At 46.9% G+C, this 18,253-nt stretch overlaps 1 protein-coding gene across 1 annotated transcript in view; it reads right to left on the bottom strand.

Moving 5' to 3' along the window:
- PSMD1 (proteasome 26S subunit, non-ATPase 1) overlaps positions 1 to 18,253 on the bottom strand; it is a 116,147-nt gene that overhangs the window by 15,746 nt on the left and 82,148 nt on the right. Inside the window, exons 18-22 of the mRNA XM_072640498.1 lie at positions 12,469 to 12,585; positions 11,230 to 11,332; positions 7,065 to 7,234; positions 4,952 to 5,044; positions 3,221 to 3,307 (exon numbers count right to left, since the gene is read on the bottom strand). Of these exons, the coding sequence (XP_072496599.1) occupies positions 3,221 to 3,307; positions 4,952 to 5,044; positions 7,065 to 7,234; positions 11,230 to 11,332; positions 12,469 to 12,585 (570 nt within the window). The remainder of the gene's footprint in view (positions 1 to 3,220; positions 3,308 to 4,951; positions 5,045 to 7,064; positions 7,235 to 11,229; positions 11,333 to 12,468; positions 12,586 to 18,253) is intronic.

The following is an 18,253-nucleotide window of genomic DNA, read 5'->3' on the forward strand; positions in this document are numbered from 1 at the left end:
ACTATCACTCTGCTATCTTGACTCTGCCTCCCAGAATTAAGTTCTTAATCTAAACAGTTTGGAAGGGAGTTGAGCCTCTATGCTGTATTGGAGTTCTTGTAGATAACTGTGTCCCTATGACCTTACTCAAGAAACTATAAAGCCTTAAGGAAGTATTTTATGGCCTATGAGGAGACTACCCAGGGATAAGGTTGCTAGGGAGCTATGCACAACATCACATCAGACAATACAACATTCCAGGAAAACAGTTAATTCCATAGGAAAAATGAGATAATGTGCATTGTGTGCAACTGGCGAAACAGGGATTAGAGCAGGGTTTAGTGAGGAGAGTGGCATTTGATTATAATAAATGAACAACATTACTATAAGATAACACTGATGGAGACTGTGTTGGGCAGGGCACATCTATAAATAATTCAGGAAGTGTGCTCTGTGGCTCAAGTCAAAGAGTCATTGAAGCAGCAGTATGTATTGTGGGAACCACAGTGCCAAATTAAGTAGCACCCCAAATCATTAGCATCACTACTAACTGGGACTAAATGGCCATGGGGTACAGGGCACAGGACTAACAGGATACAGAACAAATCTGATCACGGCCCTACTGGAGTTTGTAATTGAATGAAAAAGTGAAGACAGCTGAGCAAGTAATCAGCTTAGGGCACTGTGAGAGAAGGCTGAACTGGAAAATGAATATGAGGTTGGGATCTGGTTTGTATTAGGCAGTAAGTTTCTAAGCAGAAGCCAGCCTTCTTGGAAGCCACTAAGCAACATGGCTGAAAATAACCTAATTAAAAAGCAAAAGGTTCTCAATGAAAAAGATAAGCAGACATGGGTGCTGACGAGAGATCACCATTCACTTCAAATTCAAGCATTTTTTGCAAAATGTGTGTTTTAGGCAATTCCAATGAACTCAGAACACAAGAATGCATCCATTTGTCCTAGAGGGAGAACTGCAATTTAAATGCCCAGAAAACAGACACCATGTTTTTGTTTACCTCAGTATCTTCCATGAGCATCCAGCATGGGTCAATGGCTGCCCAATGGATGACTCTGCTCAGTCCTCCTCCTTGACGGGTTTGTAGCACTGCCCACTCCTGGACAGTCTCATCTCTCTGGCTCTGCCTGGCATACTCACTCTCAGCTCTCTGCCCATCTATCTCACTGCTCCTCGCAGCTCCTCTAATGGATTTTCATCTGGGCCATGCACGATAACTACCCAAGGCTCTGTCTCGGGTCTCTTCTCTCCCGCTTGGTGATTGGCTTCATTAGCTCCTAGGGGTTCATGCAGATGACTTCTGACCTAGTTTCAGCCCTAGTCTTTCCCCCAAGTCCCATGTCCATCAACAACAACCCATTAACTACACTTTTAACTACATGTCCTGTTCACTAAGCTCACATCCCAAACAGAATTTATCATCTAACTTTCTCCTACAGGTGTCTTCCTCTAAACTATCCCATTTCTGCCCTGGGTATGAGCATCCTTCTGGTCACCTGAGTCTGCAACCTCAGTGTCACTGATATTGTCCTTTGTCCCCTCATCCACTGCAATGCCTCTGGAATTCTAAATGCCTCAGATTGTATCCCTGCTTCAACCCAACTTGCACTCAGCTGTCAAAGTTTGACCAGCTCACTCCCTCTACTCAATGGCTCCCTTCCACTTCCAAGGTGAAATATATGCTCCTTAAAACATTTCACTCCCTTGGCCCAACCCACTTTTCCAGCCTTCTTTTAGTTCCTCCTGTGTGTGTCCTTTCTGGTCCAAGCACAAACCTTCCCCTATGTCCATCCAAGTTTGGAATACTCTCCTTCTCTGTCGCTGTCCTGGAATCCCTGGTTTCCTTTGTCTCCTTTGGCAGAAGAACAGGTCTAACTTGCCTCCACTGCTGAGGTAACCTTGTATCTGCTTTATATTCACATATCAGTATGTCAGAGAGTGGCGTAGGAGACTGAGAGATGGGTCCTGAAGCCAGGAACATGTGGCTGCCAGTCCTACCACTGACAGACCCCACGCTCAATGACAATAACTGGCTGAAAGGGGTGGGGCCTACATTCTTAGGTGGCATTTCTCACCTAGAAATTCCCTGTAAAACTGAAATCACAAGCCTACTCCTTAACCTTATTCATCTATTTCAAAATGTGGTTTGCACATACCTGTATTTTACACGCTGTCTCCCTCCTTAGAACAGAAGTTCCTTGAGGACAGGCACAGTATTTGATAAAGGCCTGATTGCTTGTACAAAATGAAGTGAGCGAGACTTACAGGGAGGGGAACTTTAGATCCATAGAGGAAAGAATTTTCTAGATCTACAAAACTGTGGTCTTAAATGGAATGCATGCTCCAAAGACGGCCAGAAGCCCATCAGTGGAGATGTCCAAGAAGACAATGGATGGTCCTTTGTCAGGCAATTAGATCAGAGGGCCTCTAGGGAGCCTTGGCAAATCAAAAATTCTGTGATCTTAGGAGTTTGAAAATCAAGTTCTCACCAAAGGGAATCACTTTTAAAATTTCCTTAAAGGAAATGAAATAAATATTTGTAGGGTGAAGCACCTGTGTGGTACAGTGGGAAAAGCTCTGGTTCTGGAGTTAGAGAAGCTTAGTGCAAATGTCAATTTTTGCCACTTACTGATACCTATGGGACCGCGGCAGACTCCTTAACCCCAATGGGCCTCAGTTTCCACCTCCACAAAATGAGAGAGAGGATCCTAATGGTTTTGTCAGGTAGTGAGCTTCTCATTATAAGGAAGAGACAGCTTGCGTGTGTGTGTGTGTGTGTGTGTGTGTGTGTGTGTGTGTGTGTGTGTGTGAACCCATTCCTAGGCCTGCTCAAGATTCTTAATGAAAGAGTAAGAAATTGTGAAAAATGTAAGTGAAGGAAAAAAGTGGGGGATGGCAGAAGGCGGGGCATAAGTGGTAAGTCAACACCAGCTTGAGGTCCTTTGGGGAAGGCCCACATCATGGGTGACTCCCACGGCTATGAGTGGGAAGCCCTCTTCAACTCTGCTGCTAACTCAGCATAGGGCTTCATCTGGCTGGATAATATCAAAGACTGCACAGATATGGATTGGGAGCTCTAACAGCCAGCTGGGCTGGCACCTGATATGGGTAGAGGTGTGGAGGTGTAGGAGTATGGGGCTGAGGGAGTGTGTGTGCCCACAACAGCCACTTACAAAGGGTTTGTTTAATGCTACTCAATTGAATAGATGACCTGGTTGTACTGACCACTTCCATTTTCTCCTCTTCTTTCTTTTCTTTCTCCTTTTCCTTCTTTTTTGCCTTGGCGGTGATTGAGAGTACAGCAGTAGAAACCTAGGGAGATGGACAGACAGGACAAATGGGTGGGTAGGGCCCCGGCACATGTGCACTTGCTCCCTGCAATGCTCTTAAGACACTGGGGAAGGAGTCCACGGAGCTGGGCCAGAGAGGGGAAAGGTATCCATTTACTGAAGCTTCTGCTCCTCTTGGAACGTGGCTCCTGGGAGGACTTTCTCCTTAGACACAACGCTTCCTTACCCACAGTCGGGAATACTGAACAGTGCCCCCCTTCCCCTGGCCCTTCTAGGGAGGGCAAAGTAATCCTTCAGTCTAAAGCTCTTGGTCTAATCTGAATGAGAAATCTCATGCCCCTTCCTTTAACTTTCAATTCCACAATAATGTCCAGCACTGAAGGTTCTCTTAGATTATTCTGACCATCAGACCCAGAGAAGAAGTCTTTGATTAATTCAATTAACACAAGTATCTCAAAGTCACCTCTGACCAGGAAAAAAGGTAACTCCATAGAGAAAGGGGTTCTAAAAAGTGAATGAATGGCTTTAGGAAAATGATTCTCCACAGAATACGTCAAAGGTGAAGTGACCATCATTCTGTCTGTTAAATCAAAACTGTAGCGCAGATTTTAACCCCCTTTGGATGAGGGTTATTTTTGTTCTTAAAGCCCTAAAAAATGCAACTCAAAAATGGCCTGGCTAGAGAGATTTTCAGAGGCAGGATAAATTTCTGTCCCTGTAAATTTCCTCTAAGTAGAGATACTTAGAATAATTTAATTAATAATCTGTCTCTGGAATATTTGTGTCTAAATGCGGATGATGGCTTTGTTCTGCCACAAAACAGTAACCCTAACAATAGATTTCATCTCCGTTCCATTTTCTTCACAAAAACCCTGTGAGAACCAGTGTTACTATTCTCCTTGCCCAGATTGCTCAGCTAGTGAGTGAGGGCTCCAGGAAGAACCCAGACTGCTGGTTTCACAGGAAGGATCTGCTGTAGATGGAGCATATGAATCATTTCATTCATCTCATGTAACAGGGCTTGTTCTCAGTGAATCAGGTGGACAAAGAAAGGTGGTACATGGCTGCTCTGAGGAAATGCCCATTGGGCTCTCCCCAGTCCTTCACCCCTCTTGCCAAAGAGACAATGGCCTTAGGAGAGGGAAGGAGGGAGGAGAGCCTCTGAAGGGACAGGATGTGACTCCCATAAGGTGTCCATCACACCTCATGGGCTATGCAATCTGTCTATCCAAAACCCACTGAGAGCTACATCAGAGAGGCAGCCTGACATGGCTGGTAAAGCACTGGACCTGGTGGCAAGAGGACCTAGTTTTAAATCTCACACCAGACATTTATTAATAACGTGACCCTGGGCACATGATAACCTCTCTCTATCTGTTTTCTCATCAATAAAATGGGAAGGAGGAGGGAGAGTGTGATTGAATTCAATGGTCTCCAAGGCTGCTTCCAGCTTGAAATCTAGGATCCCATATAATCAATCAGCCAACAAGCATTTATTTACTAAGTCCCTACTATGTGCCAGGCACTGTGCCATATAGGATGAGAGTTAACCAGTCACCATCAGCCTGAGAACATGCAGAAGGTGCCACCAGCTGCGCTTCCTCCATCACTTCCTGACCCAGATGATGCCTGGAAGCCCCTATGCTGAAGGGAGGAGGCCCCTCACCTTCTCCTTTTCTTTCTCTTTCGGCACCTCGAGGGGTGCAGGATATGCAAATGTGGACGGCTTGCAGTTGGACTTGTACTGGACTTTTGGCATCTGAAGAAATACAAGAAATAAAAGAGATACAGAAAGATTTGAATGAATTAGGATTAAAATGGTTTGCTTTCTAGAGATGTGTGTATGTGAATGAACATAAAAGAAATTCAGAAGTCTCCATTCAAGTTCAATGCTGCCCTGTCATTGGATCCATTACATCATGGCCCCATCCCTGCCTTCTCCATCTGCTTGTCAGCCTTGATGGGTCCCGTGAGGTCACGCCCACTTGATCTCCACAGTGGACCCGTGATCTCTTTGTCATGACAGCCTGAACATGCAGGAGGTGGGTCCAAACATTTTCATGTTTGTCAACCTGAGCATCTCCCACCTATTCTCTGCTCTGGGTTGTCAGAGCTTCGTTCTGCATGGTTAAACTGTCCAATGGTGATAAATATGAACAGCGTCTGGACAGATTTCAAAAATCACTATGACATCACACTGACTCTGTGGACCGTCTTACCCACAGACTGAAACTGCACTAAATAAAGAGCAGACCCTTTAGTTCAATATTCTCGGTCACTGATACCTAGATAAAAGAGTGGGATAACCTTCATCACTGGGAGCATTTACAGAGTGCTTCAAGGTTTGCAAAGTGCTTTGCAAGGATCTACTTTATTCTCTCCACAACCCTGGGAGGCAGGTGCTGTCATTATCTACATCTTGTATTTGGGGCAGATGGTGACTTGCCCAGGGTCACACAGCTAAGAAGTGCATGAGGTTGGATTTGAACTCGGGTCTTCCTCAATCCAAGCTGAGGGCTCTATGTCCTGGGCCACTTAACTGCCTGCTATCAAAAAGGTCACAGAGAACAAGAAAATGAGTTCCAAGGGCTGGCAGCAGATTCAGCACAGTGCTGCCAAGTCCTAATGTGTCACGACATTAGCATGGGCTAGAACACGTCCAGGCCTGGCCCAGCCTCCCAGCATACACGAGTGGGTCCCAGAGGAGGCCCGGCCTTCATTTCTCTTTCCTTTCTCCATTCACTCATGCCGCACACAGGGATTGAGGCCTGTCTTCCAACATCTCTGAGCCACAGTCAAGTGAGTAACTAAGTTTTTTTCTTGTCTAACGGGAGTCAGGATGTAAACACACAGATCTGAGGCCAGCTGTGAACAGGGTCACCTTGCTCAGCTCAGCACAAATTCCAAGTATGGAACAGTCAGTAAAGAACTGTGATTGCCACCCCTTTGACAATGTCTTTTAGACCGTGACCTCAGGGGAGCAAGTGTTAGGCCAGGCACCATCTTCCTCCTGTGCCAGAGACGCCACTGCCAGTGTCACACAGCTGATCAATCTACTCTTTACCTTCCATTCTACCTGGGATATCTAGTGACAGCCTCCCCAAAACGGTCCTTTTATCTGCAGGTCTGACACATCACTCTGCTTAAGAATCTGTAGAGGAGCTCCACGACTTGCTGAATAAAACAGGAACTCCACAGATCAGCACTGGAGGTGCTCCACCATTGGGCTCCAAGCCACCCCTCCCCTCATGACTGCCCCTCCATGACCCAGACAAGCCACACCCCTTCCTCTTCCTTCTCATCTTGCCCCCTCCTGCCCCTTGGTCCCCATATGCACCAGCCTGCAGACCTCCAAAAAGCCTTTCCTGAAGGACCAGCTCAGGGGCAAACCACTTCATCATTCCTCCTGAGATCTCTGCCCCCATGGGTCCTCTCTTGCCTCTTGCTGACTGGACACTCCTCACATTCTAACAGGCAGAGTGCTGAGCACATCTGTCTCAGGCCCAAGGGCTGGGTCTCATGACTTCTCTGTATGTTCTGGTATCGCCCAGGACCTGTTTCCTGTGGCTGCACTGACCTGGATCACTTCTGTCCTCAGCCTGGTTCTCTACCTTGCTTGGATGGCTAAGAAGCTGCCATTGCTCTATTTGTGAAGGCCACAAGCAAGAGTACCCAGCAGAGACCACGTCCCTCTCCCACCCGACCTCCCTGGGCTGCATGCCAACTCCAGGTTTTTAGGTTTAGTTCCCAAGAGATGGAGCCACAACTGAGGAACCTACCTTGAGGTCCTTGTTAAGGCCGATGACACAGGTGGGAGTATAAGCCAGGGACAGGAAGTGGGACAAAGGGAACCAGAACCAGAACTGGGTGAAGACCAACACACCCACCACTGAAGGCATGTGGGTATGCCCAGTCCGAGACTGCAAGGAGATGGTGACGTTATGGCCCCCTGAGGAAGGGAAAAGAAGCGGTGAGTGCCACGTGACAATGATGGGCTGCCCATCACAGATGCTCAGGACCACGGGCTGACAGAGAAGGGAGGCACCTCAGGACCTGTGGTGCGCCAGCCTCTGCCTGGACGCCTCCCTGGGACCTGTGACCCAGACCACAACCTCCCAGGGCAGCCCTCTCTCCCTGATGCTGCACTGTCTGCTTTGTAGGACTCCCAAAGCTTCCTCCTCCCCCCTTCTGTGCCCACAGTGGGTACACGCCTGCGCCTACGGACATCCTACACTCTTCTATCTGTCTTCATTATTCCCTGCTGAAACACTCCCCATCCTTTAAGCTCCACTGAGCCTTTGTGCCCTTTACAGGCTTTCCATGAACAAGACTGGAAACTCCCTGAAAGCAGCGAGCATTTCTGCTTCCCTTGGCTTGTGCTCAAAGCAAGCAGAAACACTGACTGAAGAAAAAACCCTGCCACCCCCTTCTGTAAGCACCAGACTTGATACAAACAACAAAGGGAAACAGTCTTGTTACCAATGAAAGCAAGCAAGTGCTCAGGGAGGACTGAAATGTCATTGCTACGTTGAGATCAGTGTCCAGTGTGTCCAACGGACTGGTCAGACCAATAGGAATTTGGCACACTTTACCCCAGGTCAAGCACAGATAGTCCATCTGCATATTTAGGGCGGGGACATTACTAAACATGTGCATCTCATGTTTCCTTTGAGTGACTGCGATTCTGCTTTGCTCACAGAGCACTGCACGTTTTTTGAAGTGGGCATGCCATGCTGGGTGGTTCTGAACAGAGCAGGTGTGGGTCTCCAAGACACTGGCATAGTTTTCAAATTTATTAGTAAATTGCGGGGGGGGGGTGGTGGTGGTGGTGGTGGGGTGGACGGGACGGGGAGAAGCAAGGGTTAACGTTCTCTGCTCCAGAGCAAAGCACAACATGTCTGCAGGACAATCCTTCAAAGATTTTCTTCTCACATTTTTTCCCGCTCTCATTTGTTCATCCTCACTGTCTCCTATTACACTCCTCCCCAGAGTAAGGCCACGCCATCTGCCTTTTCTTCAGCACAGTTGTGTCCACTCGAGCAGCAGTCTTGCCTTGTTCCTCTCTGATCTTCTTTTTTGTCTGGGGCATGGCCTCCAGCAATGGTGCTTTTTGGCTACTGCCCACTTCTGTGGTCATCCTTGGCATCCATACTTTGGATGACATTCCATCTTCTATGTCACTGGAATGACTTTGCGAGGTATAGCCAGAACTTCTGAGTACTTCCCAGGCCTTGTTGGGTATACTTTTCCTGGAGAATCTTGGGTCATGGGATCCCACCCTTCTAGAAACAATCTGGAACCTTCTCTCCCTGAATCCAGGGAGTCAGCTTATATTCAGCTTTCCTGTCCTTCATTACTGTTGGGACTGGAAGCTCAATTCCGTGTGGACAGTCTCGGGCAGGTAAAAGTGGGACTTCTAAATCTTAGAGTCTTACGAGGCCCTCCATGAACAGCGGGGGTTTGAGAAGGTCAGACTGAGCTAGATCGGCTAGCTCGGGTATTTCCGCCTCTCCCCCGGAGATACCTGATGGGTGGAGTCTCCCTGCCCTCGAGGTCGTCCCGGATTGGAGCACACCTAGTTACCTAACAGCATGGTATTGAGATGCAAACTGTGTGGCTGAAGATTAAGTAGGATTGAGGAAGCCAGAAAGCTCTCTCTTAGCACGTGTGGAGCCAAAGAGAAAAGTAGGGCTCCGCTTCTTTTCTTTCCTCTCTCCCCTCCCCCTCTCTCCCCGCTTGTACTTCTACTTCCAATCCCTTAAGCTTAGCCTCCTTAGGAAATCTCCCCCTCTTCCTCCTAAGGAAGACCCTCCTGCATTTGTAACCCGGACCCTGAAATAAAGCTCAACCCCTGTTTGACTCTGGAACGTCCTTTCTCTCATACGTTTATCCGGTTTGGCCAACCGAAGACCTGGGACAGGTAAGAAAGACTCGGGTAGCCCAATACAGGCCTCTAGGCTTGGCACATTACCATGAATTTCTAAGATGGAGCAATTCCCACCATCTCTGCTTCTATATTTGGTTCCTTCCTTGTCGGGAAGGTTTTTTGGTTGGTCCTCTATCGGTCCCAAACAGAGGTTTGGTTAATCACGTCTTTCAGTTCTGACAAAGTTAAGATCCCTTCACCTCATGGAGCTTGTTTTTTTTTCTGTAAGATGAGGAATGGATAACTGCAAAAACTCCTCCCAGACTTAAACTCTGTGATCTCACTGGTTCATCTGTCTCACGCTGCCCTCTCGCCCTTCCATCATGGAATCAGCCCTTCTCTAACACATTGCCTTGTCTTCAGAGGGTCACATCATGTCTTCCAGCTATGGATGAACCGCGGTTTCTGTGCTTGCTGACCAACTTGCATTGATGCTTGTTCAACAACGCTTGGTGAGTTGCTCAGACACAAGTCTAGAATGGTCTTGGAGTGGTATTTTTCTTCTGTAAAGATTTTTTTCCTGAAAAATGCCTTTGGATGAGTTCATCAGAGGTAATTATTATAGAATTAAAGGAAAAACTAGGTAAGCAACTCAATTCTGTGACTCTCACTTCACCACGTGTGTCAGAAGGGAGGCTTGTGTGTGGCAGCTGGCCTATTTGAGGATGTTTCTTGAGTTGTCTTGAGCATTATCCAGACCTTTGATTTCCTCCTCCTGCAGCTGACCTCATGGGCATGGCCTTGTTTGGTAATTCCTCTAAAAAGAAGAGGGCAAGGAAAGGCAGGGAGCTTTCCCAATGTCCTGCTTGTGGGAAAGGGGTGGTCAGCTTGAAGTTACACAATTTGGGCTAATCTGGGTGACTCCCTTGGATCCCAATGAGTCAAGTATAGATTAACACAGCTATGCTAGTTAAGCCATATCATGAAAAAAAGGAAGCATCCTGCTGACCTTCCACATCCTGTTTTTCTCCCTGAGGTTGGTTAACCCAATCTATCTGGAATTGCTGTGAGTTGATTTATTTTTGAGTTTAGTTAACTTTTATTTTGAATTCAATAAGCACCAACTAAAATCTGCATTTCCCTATAGAAAGCAGAACAATAAAAGAGGATTGTACGTCCAACACATCCCTTACAAAGCGGCCCTGCTTGATGGTGCTCCCTTCTGCCCTGGCCATCCTTCTCTTAGCCACCCTCCCACATTCTCCCGTGTTGGAGGAATGGACAACCCAAGCCACTGCAACAATGACAGACCCTGCGCGGCCCACTGCAGACTTCTTAAACCCTTCAAAGTTACTTGTCTGGGCAGTGTTAATCAGAGACATTCAGCTCACTTGGCTCTATTGCTTCAGGCAGTTCCCCTCAACCTCTTTGAATCCTTCCCTGGGGTTATTTCTTGCAGGGCAGAAGTGTTCTATCACATGCACAGAGGATTTGTGGAGCTATTCCCTCTTAATTTCCACTCTTGGCTACAACTTAAAGAACTCTTACTGGGGGTTTCCTATCAGGTTATCCCGATTCCAGGCCTGGCATTCTGTGCACTGTAGTGCCCCAGGTGCCTCAGTGACCCCTTAGCACTTTCACCATGTTGGGAGGGAGCAAAGAAGGCCTCCTCCATTCTGAGCAGACTTCAGGTTTGCACTTGTGGGAAGCCCTAGACAAACTGTACAGACAAAACAGGTCTTGAGGGATGGTGATCTGCACTGTTGGAGGGTCTCCCAAGGAGATGAGATGAGAGTTGCATCTGAGGCTTGTAAAGTATAGACCTCTGAGCAGCACATTTCCCATGACACTGGCCAACCCCAAAGCCATGACGCTTGAGCTCCCTGATGTACAGCCCAAGTGTTGGCAATGACCAAAGGAGCCTTGGACCAAGCCGCCCTAAGTGCCTGATGTTAATGCAGGCATGATGAGTACCCTTGTAAGAGGAGCCTTAGAGGAGACAGATTTGGCTATTCCAAGCCAAACGTTTTCTTAAAACATTTAAAGTTAGTCTATGACAATTCTAACAAAGCATTTACCTGCATCCAAGATGCCCTGGGCCAGGATAGCACCAAACTTTGCCATGACATCATCATGCTTATCATTGATGACTTTGGAATACAGCTGTCTGAACTGGTTGACCTGGGAAAAGGAGCAGGAGACATTAGGGGTTAAACCCAGCTGCTTCCCCCAAATCTGTGAACCTCAAGAAGTCCTTCAAGACATGAGCTGGTGATCATGGTGGCAGCTCAGGTTAAGATGCTGAGGCCACGACCCTCCTGCCACTTGGAGGATCTCTTACAGAAGTCCCACAAGGACACAGGAAGGGGTACAGTTTTCAGTCATCTCTGAGCTTAAGCTCATGCTTACCTATGCACCTACTAGCCTCTGTAAGTCTGCGATGAGCTTCAAGTAAACAAGCCTTTCTGGAGTTCTGTGAGATCTGTCCCTGGATTAACTGTATCCAATCAGATTCCCATTCCTCCCTCCCCCCATATTTTCTAGTGACATGTCAGCTGAAATAATGTTGGTTAGCATCAGAGAACAGCTGAACTGACATTTCTTGAGACTTCTCTGAAGAATCATTTAGGGACCGCCTGGCACAGACTCTGGCTGCTTACAGATAACGACAAGGGACTAGTGGCTGCTCTCTGGTGCCGAAGCTGCCTCTTCTCCTTCGCTTCCTGTGCCCCAGCCCACCTCATGTCCATATTCTGGCACAGTCCTGCCAGCTGGGTTCTGTGTCTGTGAGCTCTTCAGAGGGCACTAGCTCAGAAAACATTCCTTGCATTACTAAAAAAACTAAATACACCAAAAATATGGATTTCTTCTAATTCTCAGATCTTTGCCCACTCTCACAGGGCAGAAACTGAGGAGCAAAATTCCTTAGAATCTAGCAGCTTGTGGTTCCATTTTAATTAATCTTCACATCAATGGGCAAATTAATGAGGATGAATAAGCTCAACTTAAAACTAAACATATTTAATATTATTTTTCCATACAAAACTTACACAAATAATTCTTAACACATTTTTATGATCCTGAACAAAATAACTTTTATTTTAAAAGACTGCTCGAAAAATATTAGATGTTTTCATTGTTCCCCAAATCTACTCATCTCTTCTTCCAACCCTTAAAAGATGTATTTTTTTCTCTCACACAGTTCAGCATATTCAGAAATTTTCCCTCGATACTGAACTAAGCTAGCGATGAAGCCCAAGAAGGCAAGCTTCAGGTAAAACCTTAGCGCTTCTCAGCCTTCCTCCTGCCCGGCTCACCTTTGGACAAGTGATCTCCGTCTGCTGAATCATGATGAGAGCTGAGGCAATGAGCGCACCTTGCCGCACGTAGTTCACAGGGTCGTTGGTCATGGGTTCCAGAAGATTGATGGCTTCCTAAAGACATTTTCAAAGGGAACTTTGAGATGAAGTAAACCTCAGCATATGTCATTCAAACACCAAATTACTTTGGATCAAACCTCAGATGAGGAGATTTGGGTAAATCAGTGCTTTCAGAGTTCTTGGTTCAAAGATTGATCAGCAAGCAGGGACAAACCTGGTGCCACTGTGTGATGGTGCAAACATACATTATTCAAATGTTTTTAATGCTATTTACAAAGAACGTATAACAGATAAGGACAAGAAGCATAACTTAATTTCCAATTCCTAAATGAAGATACATGAATGGTGTCTGAGGCACAAGACCACAGATGTTATAAACAGATGTTTCAGATACTTAAAGCCCAGACCTCAGAGCCAGGCAGGTTCCATTATCTATTCTAGATCAAACAAATGACTAAGAAATAAAGCAGACTGGGCTAGCATGACTAACAGAAAATTTCCACTGAATTAGCCTGTCAGAGCAGAGTCACAAAGAACATTAGGTGTAGAAAACTACATTGAATGTGGAATAATTCTAAAAGGAAAAACCCCACCTCATTTGCTTTCAATGTGTGAAAACATAAATATGTCTGTTAAAGGTATCACGGCAAATATCCTATCTGCAAAGCCTTCTTTTACAGAGCAGAAGCATTTTAAAGGAACCAGAGGCTAGAAGGGGATTTTCAGTCAAGTTCATAGTAAAGAGAAGTGCCATTAGGGTCCCATGGAGACAGCCTGAGTTCATAGGTTCAGTCAGTAAATGTCATGTAACACGCTAGGCCTGCTGGTGGGTAAAGACAGACAAGTTATGGAGCTGGTGGTATAGTGCTGGGGCTGGGGGGAGGATGTGACCTGGACAAAAAGGAAGACATCTTAGAATGGGAGGAGCAAAGACCCTGGGCCAGGGGATTGGGGAAAAGATCCTTGGAAGGTCTCCCAGCCCTGCCACTAAATAGCTGTGGACAAGCCCCAGTAATGCCCTGGTGTTTGTTTGCCAAAAGGAGAAACTAATACCTGAATAATCTTGTCTTCTAGGGGCAAGCAGGGGCACACTCACAAATGGGTGTGAAGGATCTTCCCCAGAGACTTCAAAGTCCAGGGCAGGAAACGGAAGCCTGCAGGCTTCCCAAAGACACAGGAGACAGGGAGGAAAGTTGCTTTAGGGAGAAAGTGGGGTGTGAACTCTGCTTGGATATGAGCCTGCAGGCTCAGGTTTCTGGCCAGAGATGGAGGATCCCTCACCTCACAAAGGCCAATGAGATTAAGAGAATGCATGTGCGCCTGTGTGCATGGACCTGTTGTCTGGCAAATCGAATGAAAAGCTCTTTAAACTGAAGATGGAAGAGGTAGGGGGTGGGGGGAGGGGAGAGGAGAAAACTGGCACCTTCAGATCCTCACTTCCCTCCTGCCCAGTTTGGTCCCTTTAGCTTCTCCACCATGGCGCTCCTTCCTCCCTTTGGCTTTCTTTTGGGTGGTGTCTTCTCCTACTGGATGTAAGCTCCCAGAGCCCAGGGGTGCTTTCCTTTTTATATCTTTATTGTCAGTGCACACAGTAGCTGCAAATGCTTTCTTACTACTGACTGTTCCATGCTCTGAACCAGGTCTCATAGGGAGTAGTCACGTTAATTCAAACAGTGAGAAGTTTACAGGACAGAAACTCCACACTCTCTCCCTGAGTGGTCAGTCAGGTGACTTCTGGGATACTGTGTAATCTCCCTCAGGAGGGAAGTCCCTCACAGCTTCAACTAAAATACCTAAAAAATACAAAACTTCTGCAAGATGAAGACAAGATTAGACAACAGGCTTCTTGACGTGAGGAGGCAAATCTGACCTGAAAGGTATCAGTGTAAGCTGATAGGATGATGCCTATGACTGGGCCATGGCTCCGGGCAGACAGCCTAATTTAAAAGAGACAAGGCAGCAAGAGATATGTGTGTCCCCATGAGGAAACTCAGCACCCAAGGAGGGCAGGGCGCGGGGAGAATTTGGTCAAAGATCAAGACAGGGACAAGAAGAAACAGTTTTATCATCAGAGCATTCTACACACTACCCAGAATCTGGAAAACGGGCCACATCTTTCTCCCACTCTCCTAAAACTAACGCAGTTAATAGTTCCTTTTCTTTTTGGGGAGACGTGGGGTGGGGAAGAGGAGGCAGTTGGGGTTGGGTGGCTCACCTAGGGTCACATAGCTAGTGATGTCCAAGCCTGGATTTGAACTCAGGTCCTCCTGACTCCAGGGTCAGTGCTCTATCCACTGTGCTGCCTGGCTGCTCTGCAGCCAATAGTGTTTTCATGAACTTTAGTGAGTTTTACTCTTGAAAAGGCAAAGGTACCAAGAAGGGGAAATTCTATGCTGGGGGTGATTCTAACCAACAGGACAAGGCTGGGGCGGAAAGAATGGGAACCACACAGAAAAGTGAGCTGCACCTCTTAGATGGTTTAAGGAGAGAAAAGTTGGACAAAGTTTCCTTAGCATGGTGTCTGTCCCACTGACCTGCCCCCCCACAAATGGGGAGAGCATATTGCAAAGGGAAGACTATCATGAATTAAAATTCTATGGGGAGAAGTCAACTCAGGAAAGAGAAAACTAAACGTGAAATTTGGAGACATTCTGATAGGAGGAAAAACAGGATGAGTTGTCTTAAGACTCTGAAAACAAGGCAAAAAACTAGTCCACTTCCTTAGATCTTTAAGATAACATGTAGCCCCTCCAATACAGATTACTCTTGTCATCATTCAGCTGGCTGGGTATGAAGTTATTTTTAATTTGCAATTTAAAAAATTGCTATGACATTTTATGTACCCATCTAGGATGCGTGTACATATGTGTGGTGTAAAATGTTGGTCTCAATCTATTTTTTTATTTTTTGCCTATTTGCTTTCCAGTTTCTTCAGGAGGCCCCTCCCCAACTAGTTTATGTCAAGGGTGTTGGGGCCTCCCCCTGACTGAAATGGACAACATTTTTGGCAATCTCCAGAGCTGGTGCCTGGGGCTGCTGAGTCCCATCAGGGGTGGCTGAAAGACCACAGAGAACAGGCTTGGTGCTGCAGGACTGAACAAGGTCGACAAGACTGAAGCCAGGGCAAGGCAGAGGCTGAACACATACCCGCGTGGCTGGGTCCTGGTTCTCAAAAAGAGGAAAGAGAACAGAATCTTCAAATGACAAGCAGAGGAGCCTCCACTCCTGGCAAGCTTCTCTAATATGAGCATTAAAGATATGATTACCAAACAGGCAAAAGTCTTCAGCAAATGCAAAGAGAAACTACAAGACTTCAGCAAGAACAGCGGCCATGCCAGTAAGTGGTCAGAGAGTTGCTAAAAATATAGAGGAAAAAGTTTACCTGGTCTTAAGAAAACCATTTGATATTTTATCAAATTTTATATATTTTATTCTCTTTTTGTGGGAAAAAAAAATGCCAAGATGTAAGCTAGACAGTAAGAGAACAACTAGACTGATTCTGAACTTGGTAAATGACCAACTTCAAGAGGAAGCATGGATGGCTCAACGTTGGCTTAGCAAAAGGTCTCCAGGGGAGTGCCACAGGGATCAGTGCTGGGCCCTGTGCCAGCTACCATTTAAAAAAACATCATCCCCATGGATAAAGACATAGACAACAATCAGACCTGAGGATGACATGAAACTGGGAGACAGAATCAATGACAGAGCCAGGAGGCAGGAAGATCTCAGGCTAGAACCCTGGGTTAAATTAGTGTAGTAGGATCAGAGTAAAATCTTACAGCTGGGTTTAAAAATGCTTCATGGGGAGGTAGAGTTGCTTTTTGTAAGCGGATTGTTAGCTCAATACTTGGCATGGGAGAGCTGGGGCTTCTTTGAAAGGCTGAGATGGGAATAAGGCAAGGAGGGGCCTTTCTGACTCATTTGAGCACTGCGTTCTGTTCCGGGGACCCTCCAGAGGAGGGCAACCAGAATGGGGAAAGGTCACAAGCTCATACCATCTGCCAGCTGGATGAGAGAAGTGGAGATGTTAATCTTTAGAAGATTTGGGGCCAGGGAATGCACTGGAGAACTCTCTTCAACGATGTCCCTGGCTGGCCTGTTCCTGTGGCCCCAGAGGGCAGAGCGGTGGAACTTGTGACAAGTCTGGTTCCGATGTGGGAAGGTTTCTGCGTAAAGGCCAGGTCCCCATTTCTCAGGTGCGTTACAATAGGACTGGGGATGACCTGGAGAGCTGGGGAAGTCTCTTCCAATTTGGAATCCTACTTCTTTTCTCAGACCAGCCACATGGCTGGTCGGGTCATGTTTGAGAAAGCCCCTAATTTCACACCTGCAAGTTCTGGAACTTGCAAGACCAAGTCCTTGCTCTGATATTTATGAACCACGTGATCTTGGGCAAATCATTTGAGTTTGCTCTTCTCCAAATGAAGGGGCTGGGCTCCCTGTATCAGGCAGTAAACTGGAGCAGCCCCTCCTTTTGTTAGGAGTAAGATGCTGTATCATGCCTCACCAGTAGGTGTCGGTGGTTTGACAGAATGCACCTGGACAAGATGCCCAGAAATACCACAGACTCCGATGGGAGATTCCAGGGCACCCAATTCAACCTTTGCCTGAATTAGGCTCATGAAAAGCCTCAAACAACAGGGAATTCCTGTATCCTGAGCTGGGCAATCTCATCTTTGCAGACAAGTCATTGCTGGGACAGAATTTGCTGTCCCCAGTTCTGGCCCCTCTTCCACACAAAAGCCCTTCAGCCACGAAGGGAGCGATCATGTTCTTTGAGCATTTTCATCATTCTGCTGCTTCATCGCAGAACTGAAGATCCCACCTGCCCCTCCTCCATGCCCCCCAAGCTCCTGCTTCAGGTCTAAGTTTAGTAAATGCACAAGATTCATATTTGGCTCAAGAGGTTTTCCCAAAGTGATGCAGACCATGGTGCAGGAAATGTAAGATCAATGAAAGCTCAAGATGTTAAGTGATGGCCCCTTGCCTCTGGATAAGCCATCAGTCAGGCTGGTGGGGAGCTCCAGGGGCCAGGCTCTGGGTGAGAATGTTTTAAGTCAAGCAGCAAACTAATGTTTGGTGAGTGAATAAATCAGGCTGGGCTGACCTGAGCCCAGAGTCCACTAGGACCTCCCCAACACTCTCTAACAAAGAGGAGGGAGAGGGAGGGGGAGAGGGAAGGAGGAAGAAGGAGGAGGGAATGAGAGGGAGAGGGAAGGGGGAGAGAGAAAATGGGGGGGAGAGAGAGAATGTGTCTGTGTATGTAAGTGTCTCTGTGAGTAGGCTTGTGTCTGTGTATGCACATATGTCTGCAGGAGTGTCCATGTGTGTCCACATGTACGTGCTTGCCCGTGTCTGTCCATCTCTGGGTCATGGACAGGGCCCAGCCAGGCTGTCATTCAGGGCAGCAGCTCCTCAGCACAGTAATTTACCAGGCAACTGCTGCTTAAGGTCACATTCCAGGATGACCTTGGAAGAATTTCCATTAGGGAAAAGCTGGAAGAGTTTTAATTGTGATGAACAGTGTAGAGACAAAGAAAGGCCCCACGCACTGGGACTGGGACATGCTCAGATCTGACACTGGAGCAGAGGCTGGAGCACAGTCCACAGGAAGTCAACTCCTCTCAGTTTTGTTACGTCACCAGCTGTGTGACCCTGGGTGAGTCACTGTGCCTCCGTGTGCCTCAGCTTCTTCCTTAAGAGCAAACTGGGCACAATCACA

Source organism: Notamacropus eugenii, chromosome 2 (assembly GCF_028372415.1).
Source record: "Notamacropus eugenii isolate mMacEug1 chromosome 2, mMacEug1.pri_v2, whole genome shotgun sequence".
In the NCBI taxonomy this organism is placed as follows: domain Eukaryota; kingdom Metazoa; phylum Chordata; class Mammalia; order Diprotodontia; family Macropodidae; genus Notamacropus; species Notamacropus eugenii.